The sequence below is a fragment of the Anoplophora glabripennis genome, unplaced genomic scaffold (assembly GCF_000390285.2).
Source record: "Anoplophora glabripennis isolate ALB-LARVAE unplaced genomic scaffold, Agla_2.0 scaffold454, whole genome shotgun sequence".
NCBI lineage: Eukaryota > Metazoa > Arthropoda > Insecta > Coleoptera > Cerambycidae > Anoplophora > Anoplophora glabripennis.
Genome location: NW_019416575.1, coordinates 20,828 through 38,073, shown reverse-complemented (window position 1 = coordinate 38,073; position 17,246 = coordinate 20,828). Strand labels below are relative to the sequence as shown.

General features: G+C 32.4%; 1 protein-coding gene across 1 annotated transcript; it reads right to left on the bottom strand.

Annotated features, from left to right (window-relative positions):
- Positions 1-645: 645 nt before the first annotated feature.
- Positions 646-13,875, bottom strand: LOC108912361 (mannose-binding protein C-like). The gene is made up of 4 exons (XM_018717568.1): positions 13,701-13,875; positions 10,148-10,206; positions 1,282-1,390; positions 646-1,076 (listed from the first exon to the last, which is right to left on the bottom strand). The coding sequence occupies exons 1-4, from the start codon at positions 13,783-13,785 to the stop codon at positions 853-855; spliced, it is 477 nt and encodes a 158-aa protein (XP_018573084.1). The 5' UTR covers positions 13,786-13,875; the 3' UTR covers positions 646-852.
- Between the last annotated feature and the right edge of the window lie 3,371 nt (positions 13,876-17,246).

Below are 17,246 nucleotides of genomic sequence, written 5' to 3'. Positions count from 1 at the left end.
AAAGTTACACTCAATTTTAGTGCAGAATGGGAATACGTTAAAAAAATTATTGGTTTTCATTTAAAAATTTCGAGTTTTCCACATTTTCTGAACTTCATATTCGATCTTTGTTTTTTTGACCACCTTGTATAAAAATTGGAAAATTTTCATGTCAAATCCGATAAATAAGGTCTTAAGCTACAAAATATGTATAAAAAAATTAACCTGTTTCTGGGAAAATTAAATCTGTCAATTTTTGCCTAAAAATCAAATATCTCGGAAACGGTCAATCCTAAGTATGGAGTGTAGGTACTATATGTTTTCAACTTAGAAATAATAAATGCTCTTCCCAAAAATAGGCAATAACATACAGGGGGTTCAATTTAAAATAAGAAAGTTGATATTGACTTCCGGTGTAACCGGGAGTACGATGACCATGAACATATTTTAGCTTGGTAGACCCCACGTCCCGTATCACACCACCACAATTAAAAAAAATCGTTTCCCATATACCCGTCGATGGAGTTCGTGGTGAGACCCTTTATAGTTGTTTCTCATAATATCATTAGTTAAAAACTATAGAATTGTTAAAATCACTTCTGCAATGTTACTGAATAAATACAAGAATGTTATAAATATAAAATATGAGAATTTATTTTAAAATATATACAAAGTATTCAAAACGTATTAAATAACAAAGTTACACTGTAACACCATACATATAACCAAGAATGATTTTTTTAATTTTAGATAAAATTTTACTGCAAATTGTTAATTACATACTGTTTCAATATATCACAATATCCATCTCAAATATCAGTTCAAAACAATATCGTTATAAATGTTTTGTAACAAAAACACGTTTGGTGCCGATTAGCTACTATTGGTCACGTTGATACCTTCACAGATAAAATACTGTTCTGTGTCACATGGTTTAGCACTCCATTCGCCAGAAGGAAGCAACTGTAGACACAATTGACCCTTCTCGGAGTTGCTAGGTTGCCCAATATCCCAATTGAAGTAAGTTACAGGTAATTTGTACCACCATATCCATTTTCCATTGGGTATCTTTCTTCCAGATGTCCAATATCTCTCACCTATATGTAAAAAATTGCTAATAGAACAATGAAAGAGTTCAGTGAAGGATCGTGATCTAGTCACAAATGGAAGCTTTAATACTAGCTGTGTTGATTCTTGCCTGAATCATGAGAACCTGCCTTGACTGAGGACTTGAAATGTGGTTAATTTATTTAAAATTACTTATATTTTTTTCTATGGTAAGTTTATGGAAAGTCCCTTTACCTGAACTAAGAATCAAATTTGTGATGATACCATTCTTGTTTGCATCTGGTATGCTGACAAGTTCCGTTCCAAAAATTTTACATACTGCAGAAGCTTTCTCTTGAGTAGCCTAAAACAAAAATTGTTATATATATTATATGAGTTTAACTTTCGAACAGTGGAATAAGTTCTGATATATTTGTTTTTTATTTAATTTATGACGTATATACCAAACGTAAGGAGTGAACTTAAATTCTTAGATTTTCTTACATATTTCCACAGACAATATAGCTTCGCTCCAGACTGCTACTGGAATAGGACAGAAGTTTTAAATTTCCGAATTGCTGATAGAGTACACGACCAGTAGAATTTTAGAAAGAATCAAATGCAGCGGCCCGCATTTCTACGCGTATCCTAGCAACATATAAACAACAGTTTGGCAATGTTGTCACGCGTACTTACGAATTTATTTTGTACACTTCTTTATCAATGCCTATTTTTTGCCTTGCTGTATTTACTTAAATGTTTGATGTAGGTATTTATAAAAATGTTTTAAAGAGTCAACGAATACCTATGTAGTTTCATATGATATTCTGCAGCGGTGTCATAGTTAGGTTATTTAATCATAATTTCGTTAATTAAAAAAATAAAAAATATAAATATATTTCCAAAGAAACAATATTCGTAATGATATTTTAAACATAATAATTTATAATATAATAATATAATTTTTTTAATATTTGATGATGATAAATTTATTTAATATACAAGGTGGGTTATTAGTACGTCGCGGAATGTAGATATAGGGTTTTTTGTATTTTGTCATCCATTTATAGGTTTAATAATTAAAGATAGAAAAAACTTTAAATACAAATGTACGACTTTTCCTTTATTTCTTTTGACATTATCAAAATGCTGAAATAAAATATATGTTTAAAATAAAAAAATCATTAAAAAATTAAAATAAATCCTTATTGAAATAACAAACAGTGATTTTTATAACTAACATTTACAACAAGATAAGAAGAATACCTAAAAACGAAATAACATTAAAATACCTACCCATTTTGACAAATTTTCAACATGCAAGTAATTGTGATGATACAGTTCAAAATATGCTTTAATTTACTATTTATTGCAAACAAATTCACAATTATCAAACAGTTCGTCCTGTATTTTTTCTTTCAATACTTAAAATTTTGAGGTCTTTAATAATATATTTTGTTGAAGTGTCCCCACAAAAATGGAATGTCTAAAAGACTGAGACCGGGGCTGCTTTCTAGCCATGTAGGGTTTCTAATAATATATTTTTTACAGTGTTCATTGATGGAATTCGTCCTCCAAAATAAATTTGCCGAAATTCCTGAAGAACTTTTGCACATTATTGTTATTTGAATAATACAGTTTAATTGTTTTATTTTTATAAATAAACGGTTTTTGATCGTAACTCGGAAATGGTTGGAAATATAAACAAATCTCCCCTTGGTTCTGAGTAGAGCACTCGGTGGGTGAGGCAGAGCGGGGTGTCACAAAATATGAAAAAAAAAAAAACAGTATTATTTGCTTGTACCTCAGAAATGACTCGAAATATCAAAAAATCTCCCATAGTTCTGATTGGTGATCGAGTGAAAAACGTCCAAAGTCCGCAAGTCTTATTAATATATTTTGTTGCAGCATCACCACAAAAAAATGTCCAAAGGACTAAGATCAGGACTATTTTCTGGAAACCTAAGGTTTCTAATAATATCTTTTACAGTGTTCGTTTACTGAATTCGTTCTCCAAAATAAATTTGCCGATATTCCTTAAGAACTTTTGCACATTATTGTTATTTGAATAATACAGTTTAAAAATCTCCCTTTGGTTCTGAGTAGAACACTCATTGGGCGAAGCAGGGCGGTGCCTCACAATATTTAAAAGAAAAAAAAAGTTTTTGCTTGTACCTCGGAAATGTTTCGAAATATCAAAAAATCTCCCATGATTCTGATTAGTGATCAAGTGAAAACGCCCGAAATCTGCATGTCGAAAAAAACAAAATTCGGGACCAACGGTGTGTGACATCATATAATAGAAAAGTGGTTATAACTCGGAAACGGTGCGTTAAATCGAAAAAATAATTTAAAAAATCTCCCCACACCTCCGGCTCTGATTATCCGTTCTGCGTTGAATGCATATGGTCCGAAGTTCGTATGTCGAAAATAAATTTTGGAAACAAGAGGTGTGTGACGTCATATAGTAAAAAGGCTGTATACCTCGGAAACGGTGCGTTGAATCGAAAAAATAATTTAAAAAGTCTCCCCAACAGTCCTGGTTCAGATTGTCCGTTCTGTGTTAAATGCAAATCGTCCGAAGTCCGAATGTCGAAAATAAATTTTGGAAACAAGAGGTGTGTGACGTCATATAGTAAAACGGTGCGTTGAATCGAAAAAATAAAAAAAATCTCCCCACATCCTTTGTTCTGATTGTCCGTTCTGCGTTGATTGGGATAGATCCATATGACGAAAAACAAAAAAGTTTGTCAAAAATTGGAACAGCAGTAGCGAACGCATTATCTCTGTAAGGGAACATTGATTGATGATTTGTTTTTTTTTTTTAAATAAAATTCGTAATCCACCCCTTGAGGTTCCAACAATTTCATTCATTAAATAAAAAAAGGTACTGTTCTTAGGGAAATTTTACATTTTTTAATTCTTTTGAAATAATATATTAATTAGGTAAATTCATAGTTTTAATTCTAACTTGATTTATTTTATGTAACATTTAACACAAACATTTCCAAGCAAAAGATAAGTTCTATATAACTCTTCAATTGCACAATAACTAAATGCATTAAATTTATTTAGCAGTTATTATTTGGCAGCAAAGCCACCGCTAGAATTGCCTCCTGTTACCGAGTGGAAGAGTTACCACGCTAAATTTTATTGCTGGATGCCGGCTAACAAGACCCTGCATCCTTTTTGCCAATTTCCAGCATTTAACGCGTGGTCTGAAGCGATAAGCTGTATTTTCTGTAATATTTTGCGCCTAAAACCTGTGACAAATATAATTCTACATAAAAAGCTTTTTTGTATAATAACACATAAAGTGTATTTTATTGAATTCTGCAATTTATACATATGTACCTCTGCATTTTTAGTAGGTAATAGTATAATATTGTGAACATATTTACAAAAACATATTTAACACAATTAGTTATGTGTATCCTATAGCAAAATGGAAAATGAATATGCATAGTGTTTCAGAAAGACCTCCCGTAAAAACAGGGAGTGATAGTATATAAATAAGAATATTGTCTTATGAACTATACGCCTACCTCCTCTTGTTTTCGAGATACAGAGTGACAAAATAAAATGTTTAAAATAGAATTTTATGAAAATTTCTAAACGGTGAGAAATATTGTTCTGAAATTTGATATTCGGGGGATTTTAAGGACACCAAATACGCTGGTCTATTATTTTTTGGATATTACATAGAGTGCGCCAGTTATGCTACATTCCTATTACATTATAAGTTCAAATTTTTTTAAGGTTAGGCGTCCTGAAGAACCCCGGAATACTAAATTTTATAAAAATGTTTCTCACCGTTTAGAAATTTTCGTAAAAATTCCATATTAAAAATTTTATTTTGTTACTCTGTATCTCGAAAACAAAAAGAGACAGACATATAGTTTATAAGACAAGAAATTCCTTTTTTTATGTATTATCACCCCCCGTATATCTGTAATACAATGTATTTAACAAAATTCTAGTAAAGTTAAATATGAAATTTTATGTACAATTTGTTAAAAATATGTTACACAAATTTCGCCTTTTCTATATATAAACATAGTCAACAGTACTACTATTATGTACATTTATAATACAATATTTTCCAGTGTATACAGGGTGTCTCACGGCCTATTAGAATTATTTCAGAGACTACTTCGATTTGAATTTTGAAAATTTGGGATATCGGGTTTTCGGGCATGACCTTCTCAACTAAAAGAATGGCATCCACGTACCACTTCTGGTTATACCGAAAGTCGCCATCAACTTGCTTATTTTAAATGTAACACCCTTTATATTATTGCAATTTTGGATTCTACGTGTTATTTTAGGTGCACTTTTATGAAGTTTCCCTATTCCTAAAATTAACCGTTTTCAAGATATTTAATTTTTTAGAAACAGTGACCAGCTTCAAACCATGTATATTTTATAGTAAGAAAGATAAAGCAACAATATTTATAGGGGGCATAGCTAGACCCTGTTGCCTTATGAATGGACAGAAGCAATATTATGTCCCATATATAAGAAAGGAGATAGAAGTTATTGTCACAACTATAGGGGAATATCATTACTTAATGTAGCATACAAGATCCTAGCAATACACATAAAAATTAAGTTAACGGAACAAATGGAGGATATTGTAGGACAATACCAGTGTGGCTTTAGAAGAGGAAGAAGTACGATTGACCAAATATTTACTTTAAGGGAGATACAAGCTGAGAGTTTCGAATGCAAAAAACCAACATTGGCATTATTTGTAGATTTCAAACAGGCGTATGACAGAATAAAAACACTGGATAGATCAGAAAATAGAGTACGAATAAACAATAAATTATCTGGTAAATTTGAAGTTATGGAGGGAGTAAGACAAGGTGGTCCGTTGTCGTCAGTTTTATTTAGTCTATGTCTTGAAAAAATTATAAGGGATGCAAAAATTAATAGGTCGGGTCTGATATATCAGAAAAAACACCAATGCCTGACCTTGGCTGACGATATAGTTATACTGGCAAGAAGTAGGAACGAAATAAAAGAAGTGGCAAAGAGATTGGAAGAGGAAGCTGGAAAAATGGGTTTGGTAATTAACGAGGACAAAACTAAGTTTATGAATTGGATGGATCAGGATTAAACACAAATAGTCATTTAACAGTGATAACAAATAGGAATAAGTTATATAGATTTGAAGAAGTTGAGAAGTACACATACCTTGGCACTGTGTTTACACGAAAATCAGAAGTAGCAGTGGAAATAAAAAATAGATTAATGGCAGGAAACCGATGTACGTGTGCTCTAAATAAATTACTAACAAATAAAATCATATCCAGAAAAGCGAAGGTGAGAATATATAAAACTGTTATTAGGCCGATTGTCATATATGGTAGTGAAGTTTGGACTCTAAGCAAAATGGAGCAAAAAATGATGGAAGTGTGGAAAAGAAAGATATTGCGTAAAATATATGGAGGAGTTAAGGAAGGGGATATATGGAGAAGGCGGACAAATAAAGAATTACAGGAGTGTTACAACGAACCAAATATAGGAGGTATAATTAAAGTACAAATATTACGATGGCTGGGACATGTCCAAAGGATGTCGGAGAATAGAACCCCAAAAATGATATTAACATGGACCTTCTAGGTCTGTAGAGCTACTATATATATTGTATTGTTATTTTTTATTAGTCGTGTTATTTAATTTGTTTATATAATTTATGTTTATGTATCTTTGGATATCTCATCTTCTCAAATGGGAATATCTACTTACCTTCAATTGCTTAAGAAAATAGACACTAGTCTCAGTGAAATTTATATTTCTCTTTATCACAATTATTCTTGAATATAATTTTGGTTAATATGAATATCTAGTTATTTTTGAAAATAAAATTCTTCAAAACAAAATAAATTTTAAAGTAATTTTTTTCTATAGAATGTAAACAAAAATTATTCTATTATCTCTAGGGGTGGTTCTTTAGAAGAAACTATCACTGAATGAAATCCTTCTTTTCAAAAATTTTATATTAATTTTAAACTGATTTTTTTTTATTTGACACAATTTAAATAAAATTATAATTTTCCTACGCCCAATACTATTTACTAATTACCTTATTTCTAATTATAATTATCGATCAAATGTCTTACAATAATTTTCCAATTTTGGACAGTTTCTATCCTTCCGTTCACTTTTTGTGCTCCTGTTTCAATTTTTCTATACCTATTTCTACTTCAATCATTGTACTGACTGCTATGCTCCACACTTGCTACCATCTATCGGCTCCTCTATATTACATTTGGTACTCGGTTTGATCTTGGGTATCTGGTCTTCCACCGAAGACTATCCTCTGGGAAATATTGAAATATTAATGTTTGTCAATGCTTTACCTTTTTCAATTCCTGTTAATGTATCAATTTCTGTCTTCTTTATTTATTTCGGAACCTTTTTATTATTTAAATGCTCCTTTCTTAGTATTTCTCTCAACTTTATGATTCTAATTCTCCTTCCTTCAAATTTTCGAAAATCAACTAACTCCTTTTTTTTTCTTTTTTGGTCTCCTAGAAAACAGAAGTGCGGTACTTCTGTTTTCACATTTTAATTTTTCATTGCTCACTATTTTTTTTACTTAATACTATTTTACAATACTTTCACATTAAAAAAAAATCAATTCAATTTTATCATTACATTTTAATTTTATAACAAGCGACTTCTGTCAGATATTTCCTTCTTTCAATTATACCCCTTTCTCATATGCAATTTTTAATGCAATCATAAGTTGGTTTTTTTAATTGAAACACCCTGTATGTTTTTCTATATTCTGATACACAATTTTATTCTCTTTCGAAAGGTATCAGAGTTCATTAGACCCCTATCTCTTCTAGTTTTTAAGTTATATACTATTTTTTGTGTAATCACCTAAAATCATGTAATTTCTTGCGAGTACAGCTGTGGAATTTTTAGCAAAACTTCAAAACAAACAACTAAACTGTCAATTTGTCTCTTGCAATGTTTAATTTAGTGCTTATAAGAAATGGAAAACAATACATATTCAAATAATGATATTTTAATTTTATTATTCATTCACGGACGTTGCTATGAGATGATAAGCAGAACATGTATAGTTTTTAATGAGACTTATCCAAATTTGCCACCAATGAGCAGAAAAAAGTTAAGAAGAATTTTAGCAAATCAACTTGAGTATGGTCGAATTTGTGCAGAAAGAATGTTACCAAATCCTATAATCTCAAATGAAGAGAATGTAATAAATGTGCTAGCCTATTTTAATGTTCATCCAGAATCCTTAACTCGTGCCACAGAGTATGATTTAGGCATTTCACGAGCGTCCGTTCACAGGATGCTAAGAACTAATGATACGCATCCATACAAATTTAAGCTACTTTCTGCTCTTCATCCGGGTGACGCCGTGCAACGTGTACAATTTTGTGAAACGATGTCCACAATTTTTGCAACACATTATATGGACAGACGAGTCAAAATTTACGAGAGAAGATATTTTTAATAGACATAATACTCATTTGCGGTCATCTGAAAATTCTCATTTTATCCGGGAAAGAAACTTTCAAAATAAATTTAGCGTAAATGTTTTTTGTCTAATTAAAGATAACCAAATTCTTACCATATCTACGAAGAAAACTTAAATGCCGACAGATATCTCAATATTTTGCAAATGGTTGTGGCAGATTTTCTAGATGATATACCTTTAGACCAACTAAGGAAGTGTTGGTATCAATTAGACGGGGCTCTACCTCATTGTCACAATCAAATCGATCAACAGCTGACTGAAATGTTTGAAGATAGATGGATGAGATGCCTAGGACCGTGGAATTGGCCAGTAAGGTATCCCGACCTCACTCCATTAGATTTTTATGTTTGGAGAGTAATAAAGCAAAAAGTTTATTGTACACCCGTTGCTTCAAAAGAGGATTTGTTTCCTCGAATATGAAGAGCGTTCCATGAATTGCCTGCAGCTGAAATAGCAGAAAAGGTGACTGATGGTGTTATATCTAGAATCCACAAGTTCTTAGCTGTTAATGGGGGTCATATTGAACAGTTATGACTTGTTAAGTATTTTTTTATTTTAGTGCATTATTATTATCAACATACATAATTAAAATTGTGTATTACGATGTATTGTTCATTTTTAGAATTCTTCTTAACTTTATTCTGCTCATTGGTGGAAAATTGGAATATGTCTCATCAGAAACTGTAAATGTTCTGCTTAGAATCCCATTGCAACGTCTGTGAATAAATAATAATAAATAACTGGTGACAGTTTAGTTGTTTGTTTTGAAGTTTTGCTAAAAATTCCACAGCTATCCTCGCAAGAAATTAGGTACATGATTTTTGGTGATTACATAAAAATAGTAGATAACTTAAAAACTAGAAGAGATAGGTATAGGGAAACCTAATACCGTTCGAAAGAGAATAAAATTATGTATCAGGATATAGAAAGACATACAGGGTGTTCCATTTAAAAAACCGACTAATGAAGGTTTGAAGTTAACTAAATTTGGCATTAAATTTCTAGCACCCTGTATGCAATTAAGCCACTTTAAAAGTATGGATGGGAATCTTAGCGGTCTAGCTATCCCCCTACTAAATATTGTTGCTTTATCTTTCTTACTATAAAATACACATGGTTTGAAACTAGTCACTGTTTCTCTCCATTTTTTTTTTTTAATTAAATATCTCGAAAACGGTTAGTTTTAGGAATAGGGAAACTTCATAAAAGTCCACCTAAAATAACACGTAGAATCCAAAATTGCAATAATATATGGGTGTTCCAATTAAAATAAGCAAGTTGATGGCGACTTCCGGTATAACCGGAAGTGGTACGTGACGCCATTATTTTAGTTGAGAAGGGCATGCCCGAAAACCCGGTATCCCAAATTTTCAAAATTTAAATCGAAGTAGTCTCTGAAATAATTCTAATTAGCCGCCACCGTGAGACACCCTGTATAAACAAATAAACATAGTCAACTACTATTATGTAAATTTTTAATACAACAATATTTTCCACTGTATATGTCTCCAGTGTAGTATTTTTCATAGATTCATTTACTGTAACATATTGAAGAAAGTTCATACCTATGTATTAAAATTAAAAGCTCTTACTTACCTTTAATTGGACAACATAGTATTTCATTTCTGGTAAAGCAATTGTTAGGTCAGCTACATCTGTGAGTAAAAAGACATATTAATTTAGCATAGCCAAAGACTTTTATTATAGAGGGTGGTTAAATGATAATGTCAATAGTTTTAAGGGAACAAGGGGAAAAATGAGTAGAATACGAATAAGCAATTAAAAAAAATTTTAAATGCATATTTACACTGACAAAAAATATTTTCAAATCATTATTTAAACCCCTTTTTGGACCGCTCTTAACCGCTGGCAGCGTTGATGATGATTCATTTAAAGTAGGTATGGCGGCGGTTTGGATCGATCTGGGGTCGCTGGGCCTTGATCGGCTGGCAAGTACAAAGAAGTCGGAACTTGAGATTGGTGTAAGGTAAATTTATAAACATAAGACAATTAATTCATTTTGCTCGATCATAATTAACATATACCCGGCACATGATTATTTATAATTAATATAAAGACACACAGGTAGTAGAATAATATTTCACGAATTGAAAATAGTTATTTATTCTTAATAATTTCATAGCTACCCACATTACGCCTTAATATATACGGGTATACGTTAACAATTATTTTTACAATGCCCAAGTCAACTTGATGTCGGCCTGATGTGACGTTGCCAAATTTCAACATTTTCCTAGTATCATCACCATAAATAAAGGTTTTATTGACTATTTTAGAAAGTTTTAGGTTTTTTCTTGCTCACTTCAGCCACTAATAATTTAAAATGTTAAAATATGTAATAAATGATATAAATTATTTTTTAAAAGTGTGCAACTAACATATCAAATTGCCATGTTTGCCCAGCAAGGACCTCGAGGAGGTATAAGTATGCCTTGCCAAAAAAAAAAACAGTTTTTGTTAGCATACTAATGTTAATTTTCAGGCAATGGCGGCTGGTGAGATTTCAGGTATGCCATATCTCAATAACCAAACATACGACATAGAGAACTTTTGTAGAAGGAAACAGCAACAACACGAATATGTGATTAAAATTAAAATGACTGAATCACCTTGTATGCACACAATGTATTTCTGAGTCAAACCATTTTCCCATTATATCTAAATTCTGATCTCATTTTTTGCACGCAAAAATATAAGGCAAAAACCAACTTAAATTTACATTTAGGACAATGTCTTCAAGTACCTATACAGGGTATAACTTGAAGTAGAGGTTATATTTACACATAGGCTACGTTTGACCTTTAAAAATATGTATAAATAGTTTATTTTTTCAAATTCCGTTGTGAAAACTTGATTTTTTAACCTTTTTTAAATAATTTTCCTACCCGCCTCTGTATAAACTAGTGTGATTTCAAACAACGGCACGTATTAGTAGCAGCGTATGCCCAATTGACATCTGGGCTATGCATTGTTGTCAAATCTCATAATTTAAAGAAAATATTATTAAAAAGCAAAATTCACGTCACCCGCCGTGAGGTACTGCTTCTTAATGGTTTTTCAAAATATCACTTAATATCACCGTCGCTAAACACTGAAATAAATAACTTTATAAGGTTATACATTTACTCCACACAAAGGTACTATACGAACAGCTTTTCACAAAAAAATATAGTCGAATACTAAATAAGAATGTAAGAGACGATATATTTGGCCAATCCCGTTCCGCCGTGTTAACGTCGCAGTTTGTTTTTAAGGCATTTACTCGTCATATCAGAACACCTACAACATGTAAACAGAACCGCGGAGTTATATTGGTTAGAACGTAATCACGTAAAAATTAAATAAAAGTTTAATACTATTTTTTTGATGATTGGCGCTTCATAATCATTAACATCAAAAAAAAAAAAAATAATTGTGACTAAAATAACACGTCGTTATCAGAGAAAAACAATCTGTTCTCACAAAATTATTTCGCCGTGCCGCAGTTGATTAAAAAAAATTACAAACCAATATTAATATTTAATAAATCACGTAAATCTTTATTTCTTTAGAAATAGATTTTTTCGGCCCTTCTACCACAATGATATCAAAAAATGTGATGACTTTAAAATAACAAGTCCGTAAATTATACAAAAACAATCTGATTTGCTAAATTATTTTTTAATTTCGCACAATGTAGTTGGTATAAGAGCGTTTGACATCGTCGGCAGTGAACAATACAACTGCATACGTAAATTCCGGTTTATTCTGTTCAGTGGCGGCGTACACAATGCAGTTTAAAAAACTAATTATAACTCGAGTATTTATTTGAATAAAAAAAAAGGATTTACTACTATTATGCCCGTAAAAAACTGACCTCCACTTAAAATACACCCTGTATAGAGTAAGTTCAGGACATATTTAGATTTCTTAGGCTAAACTTTTTAAAATCATCACTTTTTTAATTGTTAAAATATTATAATAATCTAAAATATCACAGAAGTGAACGAAGAATAATAAGTGCATTTTTAAATAACTTTTTTTACTGTGTCTTGTTGTTAGATTTTGTTCTAAATAGAGTACCTTCATTGTGCGACAATGGAGGTGCCCTATAAATTATATCTCCTTCTTCACCTTCTATTTTATCACATTTTCTTTTCCTGTTCTTTATTTTTGACAACACAATAAGACGACAAGAGTAGCATTCTTCTGTTGCGTTTTCCTTTTACCATTGTAAACTTTTATTTTTACAAAAATTAATATATACCTTTTAAGAAGAAGTAGGAACTGTTTAGTCGATATCTGGTATTTATAAGTAGTACAAGAATGGTTATCTATCCCCACGGATTTCTTAAGTTAAACTGGATCGCTAATAGTATAGGGTGGGGGAAATAATAACTCCAACTACGTGGTCGCCATACTGTGCTATAGTTTAGGGATTATAATTATGATGATTGGTATACCTGTGAAAATAACTAAATATAAAGCATTCAACACATTCAGCAGAATGTTACCGTTATGAATTTGCTATATCGATTTGATTAAAATCGATGTGCTCTAGTGTGATAGGACATCGTTTTATCAATATTTTATTTGACTGCTAACTGCTTATTCTGATGGCAATTGTAATTCTATTCTGTTTGAAAAATGTTTTTGTAGATCAAAATGTCATATAATAACGTTTTGGTTGTAATTTTGAATCTAATACCAGTGCCAGAAATCCATTAGACCTAGTTTTTATTTGAACGCATCTAAATTCCTACATAACTACATGATATGTGTACAATGTACATGTTATGGGCATTTAAAAATTTGCTATATGATTTCAATAGCTAGTCACAATTATTTTTGTAGAAGAAGTATTCACAGGAAACAGGAAAGTAGGAAAAATATTGCGCAATATGTATTTAACTGTTTACGCCATAAATAATTTCATAATTTCCCGCGGTAATCACACTATTGTTATTGGATAAAAGTCCACCAATTGAGTTTTAGCACAGTATGTCTGCCACCTGGAAAGTGACAGAAATGCTATTAAGAAACGGAGATCCAGTTTACTTTAAGAAATCCGTGTCTATCCCGAACTTTCCCTAATAACAAAAGACTAAACACAACAGAGTACTGTTTCATTTGCAGGGTAGGTACGTACCCATTGTAGTGCCGGGAGTCACAGCTGCTTGCAAATATCCCCATATGCAAGACGAAAGAAATAATAAACTTATAACGAGACACATCGTCACTAATGTAGTACATTAATAATCCTGATATAAAGTCTTAAATATCTTATTGTTATCACTCGATTCTGTGAAGAACTGTTTCATAACAGGGAAATTTTGCTATAAATGTAATGTACTTCATTATTATCCTACAGTTATAATTATTAACAGAGTACAGATAACGATTTCTGACTTTAATGGGGTTAAAGGCTATGTTAAAATAATACGGAAAGTGAATAAATAGTGAATCTTAATTTATTAAGTGCTCAATATAAACATTTTTGATATTTCTTTATATTTTTCTTTATTATATTTTTTAACATTTTTACGTTCTGAATTGGCAAGGAACAAGCACAAGATTAGCTGTGAAAATTCAGAGGGGCAGTGGGTTATTTTGAAACCTGAGATTGTATAGGTAAAGGCGCTAGGCGCCACTATATCTATTAGACGTAGACATAGACATTTGTTCGATAGATATTATTTTGAGTTTTGAGACAAGAGGACAGTTCAATTAAATAGAGCAAATCTATAAAACAATTTAATACAGAATGTTTAAAAGAGTTAACTTTTACAACGCTCAGATAGTCTTTATAATATTTAGGTCAGGAGAATCACATTAACTTTCAACTGAACTGTACAATTTAAAGAGTCTTACCAAGGATAATGATGGTAAACGGGTCTTACGTAACTCAAGCGATGCTGAGGATTCGAAGAGACGCAGAGTTGTCGAATGGAGGTTGCCTTGTTGGCCTTTTTGTCCTGCTGCTGTATGTGACGGTAGGAGATGATCCTCTGTCCGCCAAAACAGTATCGGCTTGGCTGGAAAGTCCAACAAAGACTAGGTTGAGTTGTCCTGAAGGGGTGTCCTGGAGAGTTGCTTGAAAAAATTGTCTTGAAGAGATGCCCTGAAGAGCTGCTGTAAAACATACCTTCGTAGTTTGATTTGATTTTCTATATCTTTGTTACCTTTTAATTTGTGGTGATTTTAAAGTACACCTGACACCAAAATTGTAATGTGTGGTGCAAAACACCTGACACCAAAATATATATGCACAAACCACCTTGTGACCAAATTTCTACATTCCAATCTACAACCGTCGGACAGCTGCTTACCCAAGGACTATTCCCCCTCGGGCACCAATAAGGTCGCGGCTCCCGGTTTTCGACTACTGTGCGTACCTTCGCCCCGGCTTCCTCCTGGTTGGTTGTCGAGCGGCTGACAGACACCCGGATTCGGCTCTGGCTAAAGTCGAAGCAGAAAACTTCTCGCAGAGACTTCTAACTAGCGGGAATGAGTCAGGCGGTTGTGAGAAATCAAACCTCGCATTGAATTAATACTAACTATATATATTGAATAATAATAATCAGACAGACAGTCTACACGCTGCCGCTCTGTCTAGAAAAATGTTACAAGCAAAACAAAGAAAAACCAAAATTTGCTAATTGGTACTTAAATTGAATATTGTTCAGAAAGACAGTCTGATCGCTGCCGTTCCGTCTAGAAAAGTGTTACAGACCAAAACAAAGAACAACAAAAAAAAATACTATTTGGTACACTTACCAAAATTTCCTAAACAGAACTGGTGTTAATCCACTGAGAAAACAGGACACTAAATGGCACCCACCGTGCACTATACGCTCCGTTGCGGTCACCACAATTTTTCTAACATCAAATAGTTCCAAAAAAAAAACAATCCCGGTTGACTTGTAACGACTCTGGAAAAATACCGTTCAAATCAAGACCTAGTGCCCGGCACTAGAAAATAAACTTCCAATTCCGCGAGCCCCCGTACGACTTTAGACTCCCGGAGTCCTGCAACTACTTTTGGATCCCGGATCCTCGCAACACTCTCTCGATTCCCGGAGCCCCGCAACGACTCTGTAGTCCCCGCAACGACTCTGTAGTCCCCGCAACGACTCTGTAGTCCCCGCAACGACTCTGTAGTCCCCGCAACGACTCTGTAGTCCCCGCAACGACTGACTAGTCCTCCTTCAAAGTCTTAAGCTCCCGATTTTTCCGATGCTTTAATCCCGCCCTGTATGCTAAAGCTCTCCTAATTAAAATATGGCCGAATCGATCCCACCAATCAATTGTTTTATTTTTCAATAAATTATTCCCACTTAAGAGTGTTGCCTTTTATCATAAAAAGAGGGTGTAAACTATACCGTCGACCATTACTAAAAAGGCGTAATGGCTCCTTTCTGCAACCGTAGCTTTTTCCCGCGGCACGAAAGTTCCCATGAACAGTTATTTTTCAAAAAAAGTGTTAAATTGACAGTTTTCAAAAGGAGTCATGTTAGAGATAAAATTTATCACCTTCATATCCGGCGAGATCCCGTAACTTTGGAGCTTTGTTTATTTTAAATCACAACGAACTACTTTACAATGCCGCGCCTTTCATCCAAGTCCGTGGGAACGGCTTCTTTCTCAGCGAACTATACCATCGCCTGTTTTCTAATCCTTGGTTTAACTTAACTAGGTACCTACTATACAGTATGTCTATATCTACTAGATTTGCGATTTACTACACTGCCCTTGTGCACTTAGTGATTACAATGGAGAAACAGAGTAAAATCAGTTGACGCCAACTATCTGGTGAGTGATGAGAGTAAAAGCTTAAACTGGATATGTTTTTATATTCAGAAGTTGCAAAATTTAAACTTCTACAAAATTAATAACTAAAAATTGACTTAGTAAGTAAATAACTGAACTGATTAAACAATAATTATAATAATGTACATTATTCACAATGTGCTGAAAATTATGTAAAATGCAAAAGATTTACAATAAACAAAGAAAAAAATTACTAACAAAATAGCATTCCTTATGGAAAATTGCTAATCAATTAGCCAAAAACTCGAAAGAGTGCTGATAGCACTTGGAAATGCAAATTTTTTTATAACCTACTTCCACACGTGGTGTGATTAGGTTTACAGCAAAGAAAACGTCTATTACCGAAACCTAAATAAATTTTAATAAAACTGTTAAATAATCAAAAGTAGAAAAAAATTCAATATAATAAAAATGACGGATATTTACAGTTTAACAATTTTCTATAGAAAAACACATGTAACACTCACGTTCTCGAGTACTACATTTCAAAAATATTTTTTGTGCCCAAACCGCTTATTTAATCAAAATTCTACAAGAGGCCCAAAAACTTCCAAATGGTATCACCTATCAAATAACAAATAGTTGTCATTATTGCCCAAAAGAGGACAAAGTTATGAACGGATATTAACACCATACATCAAATTTGTAGGAGTGCTAAGTTTTCAAAAAACACTCTGTATAACACCTAAATATGTAGATTGAAAGCAAAAGTTCACATACCAAAAATAATCAAAATCGATGAATACATATTCCAGTTATTTACAAAATTCAAAAATTTTTCACTAACTTTGAGGCCATCTAGCGTCCAAACGAAGCGATTTCGCCTAAATCTGCCTATTTTGTCCACAAAGTTGTGGTCTTCCGT

Excerpts from the sequence above, each read along its gene's own strand:
- LOC108912361 (XM_018717568.1), bottom strand. The coding sequence starts at position 13,785 with ATGTGTCTCGTTATAAGTTTATTATTTCTTTCGTCTTGCATATGGGGA. Across the intron at positions 10,207-13,700 it reads GACTCCCGGCACTACAATGG|ATGTAGCTGACCTAACAATT; the intron begins GTACGTACCTAC and ends TTTTACTCACAG. Across the intron at positions 1,391-10,147 it reads ACTATGTTGTCCAATTAAAG|GCTACTCAAGAGAAAGCTTC; the intron begins GTAAGTAAGAGC and ends TTTTTGTTTTAG.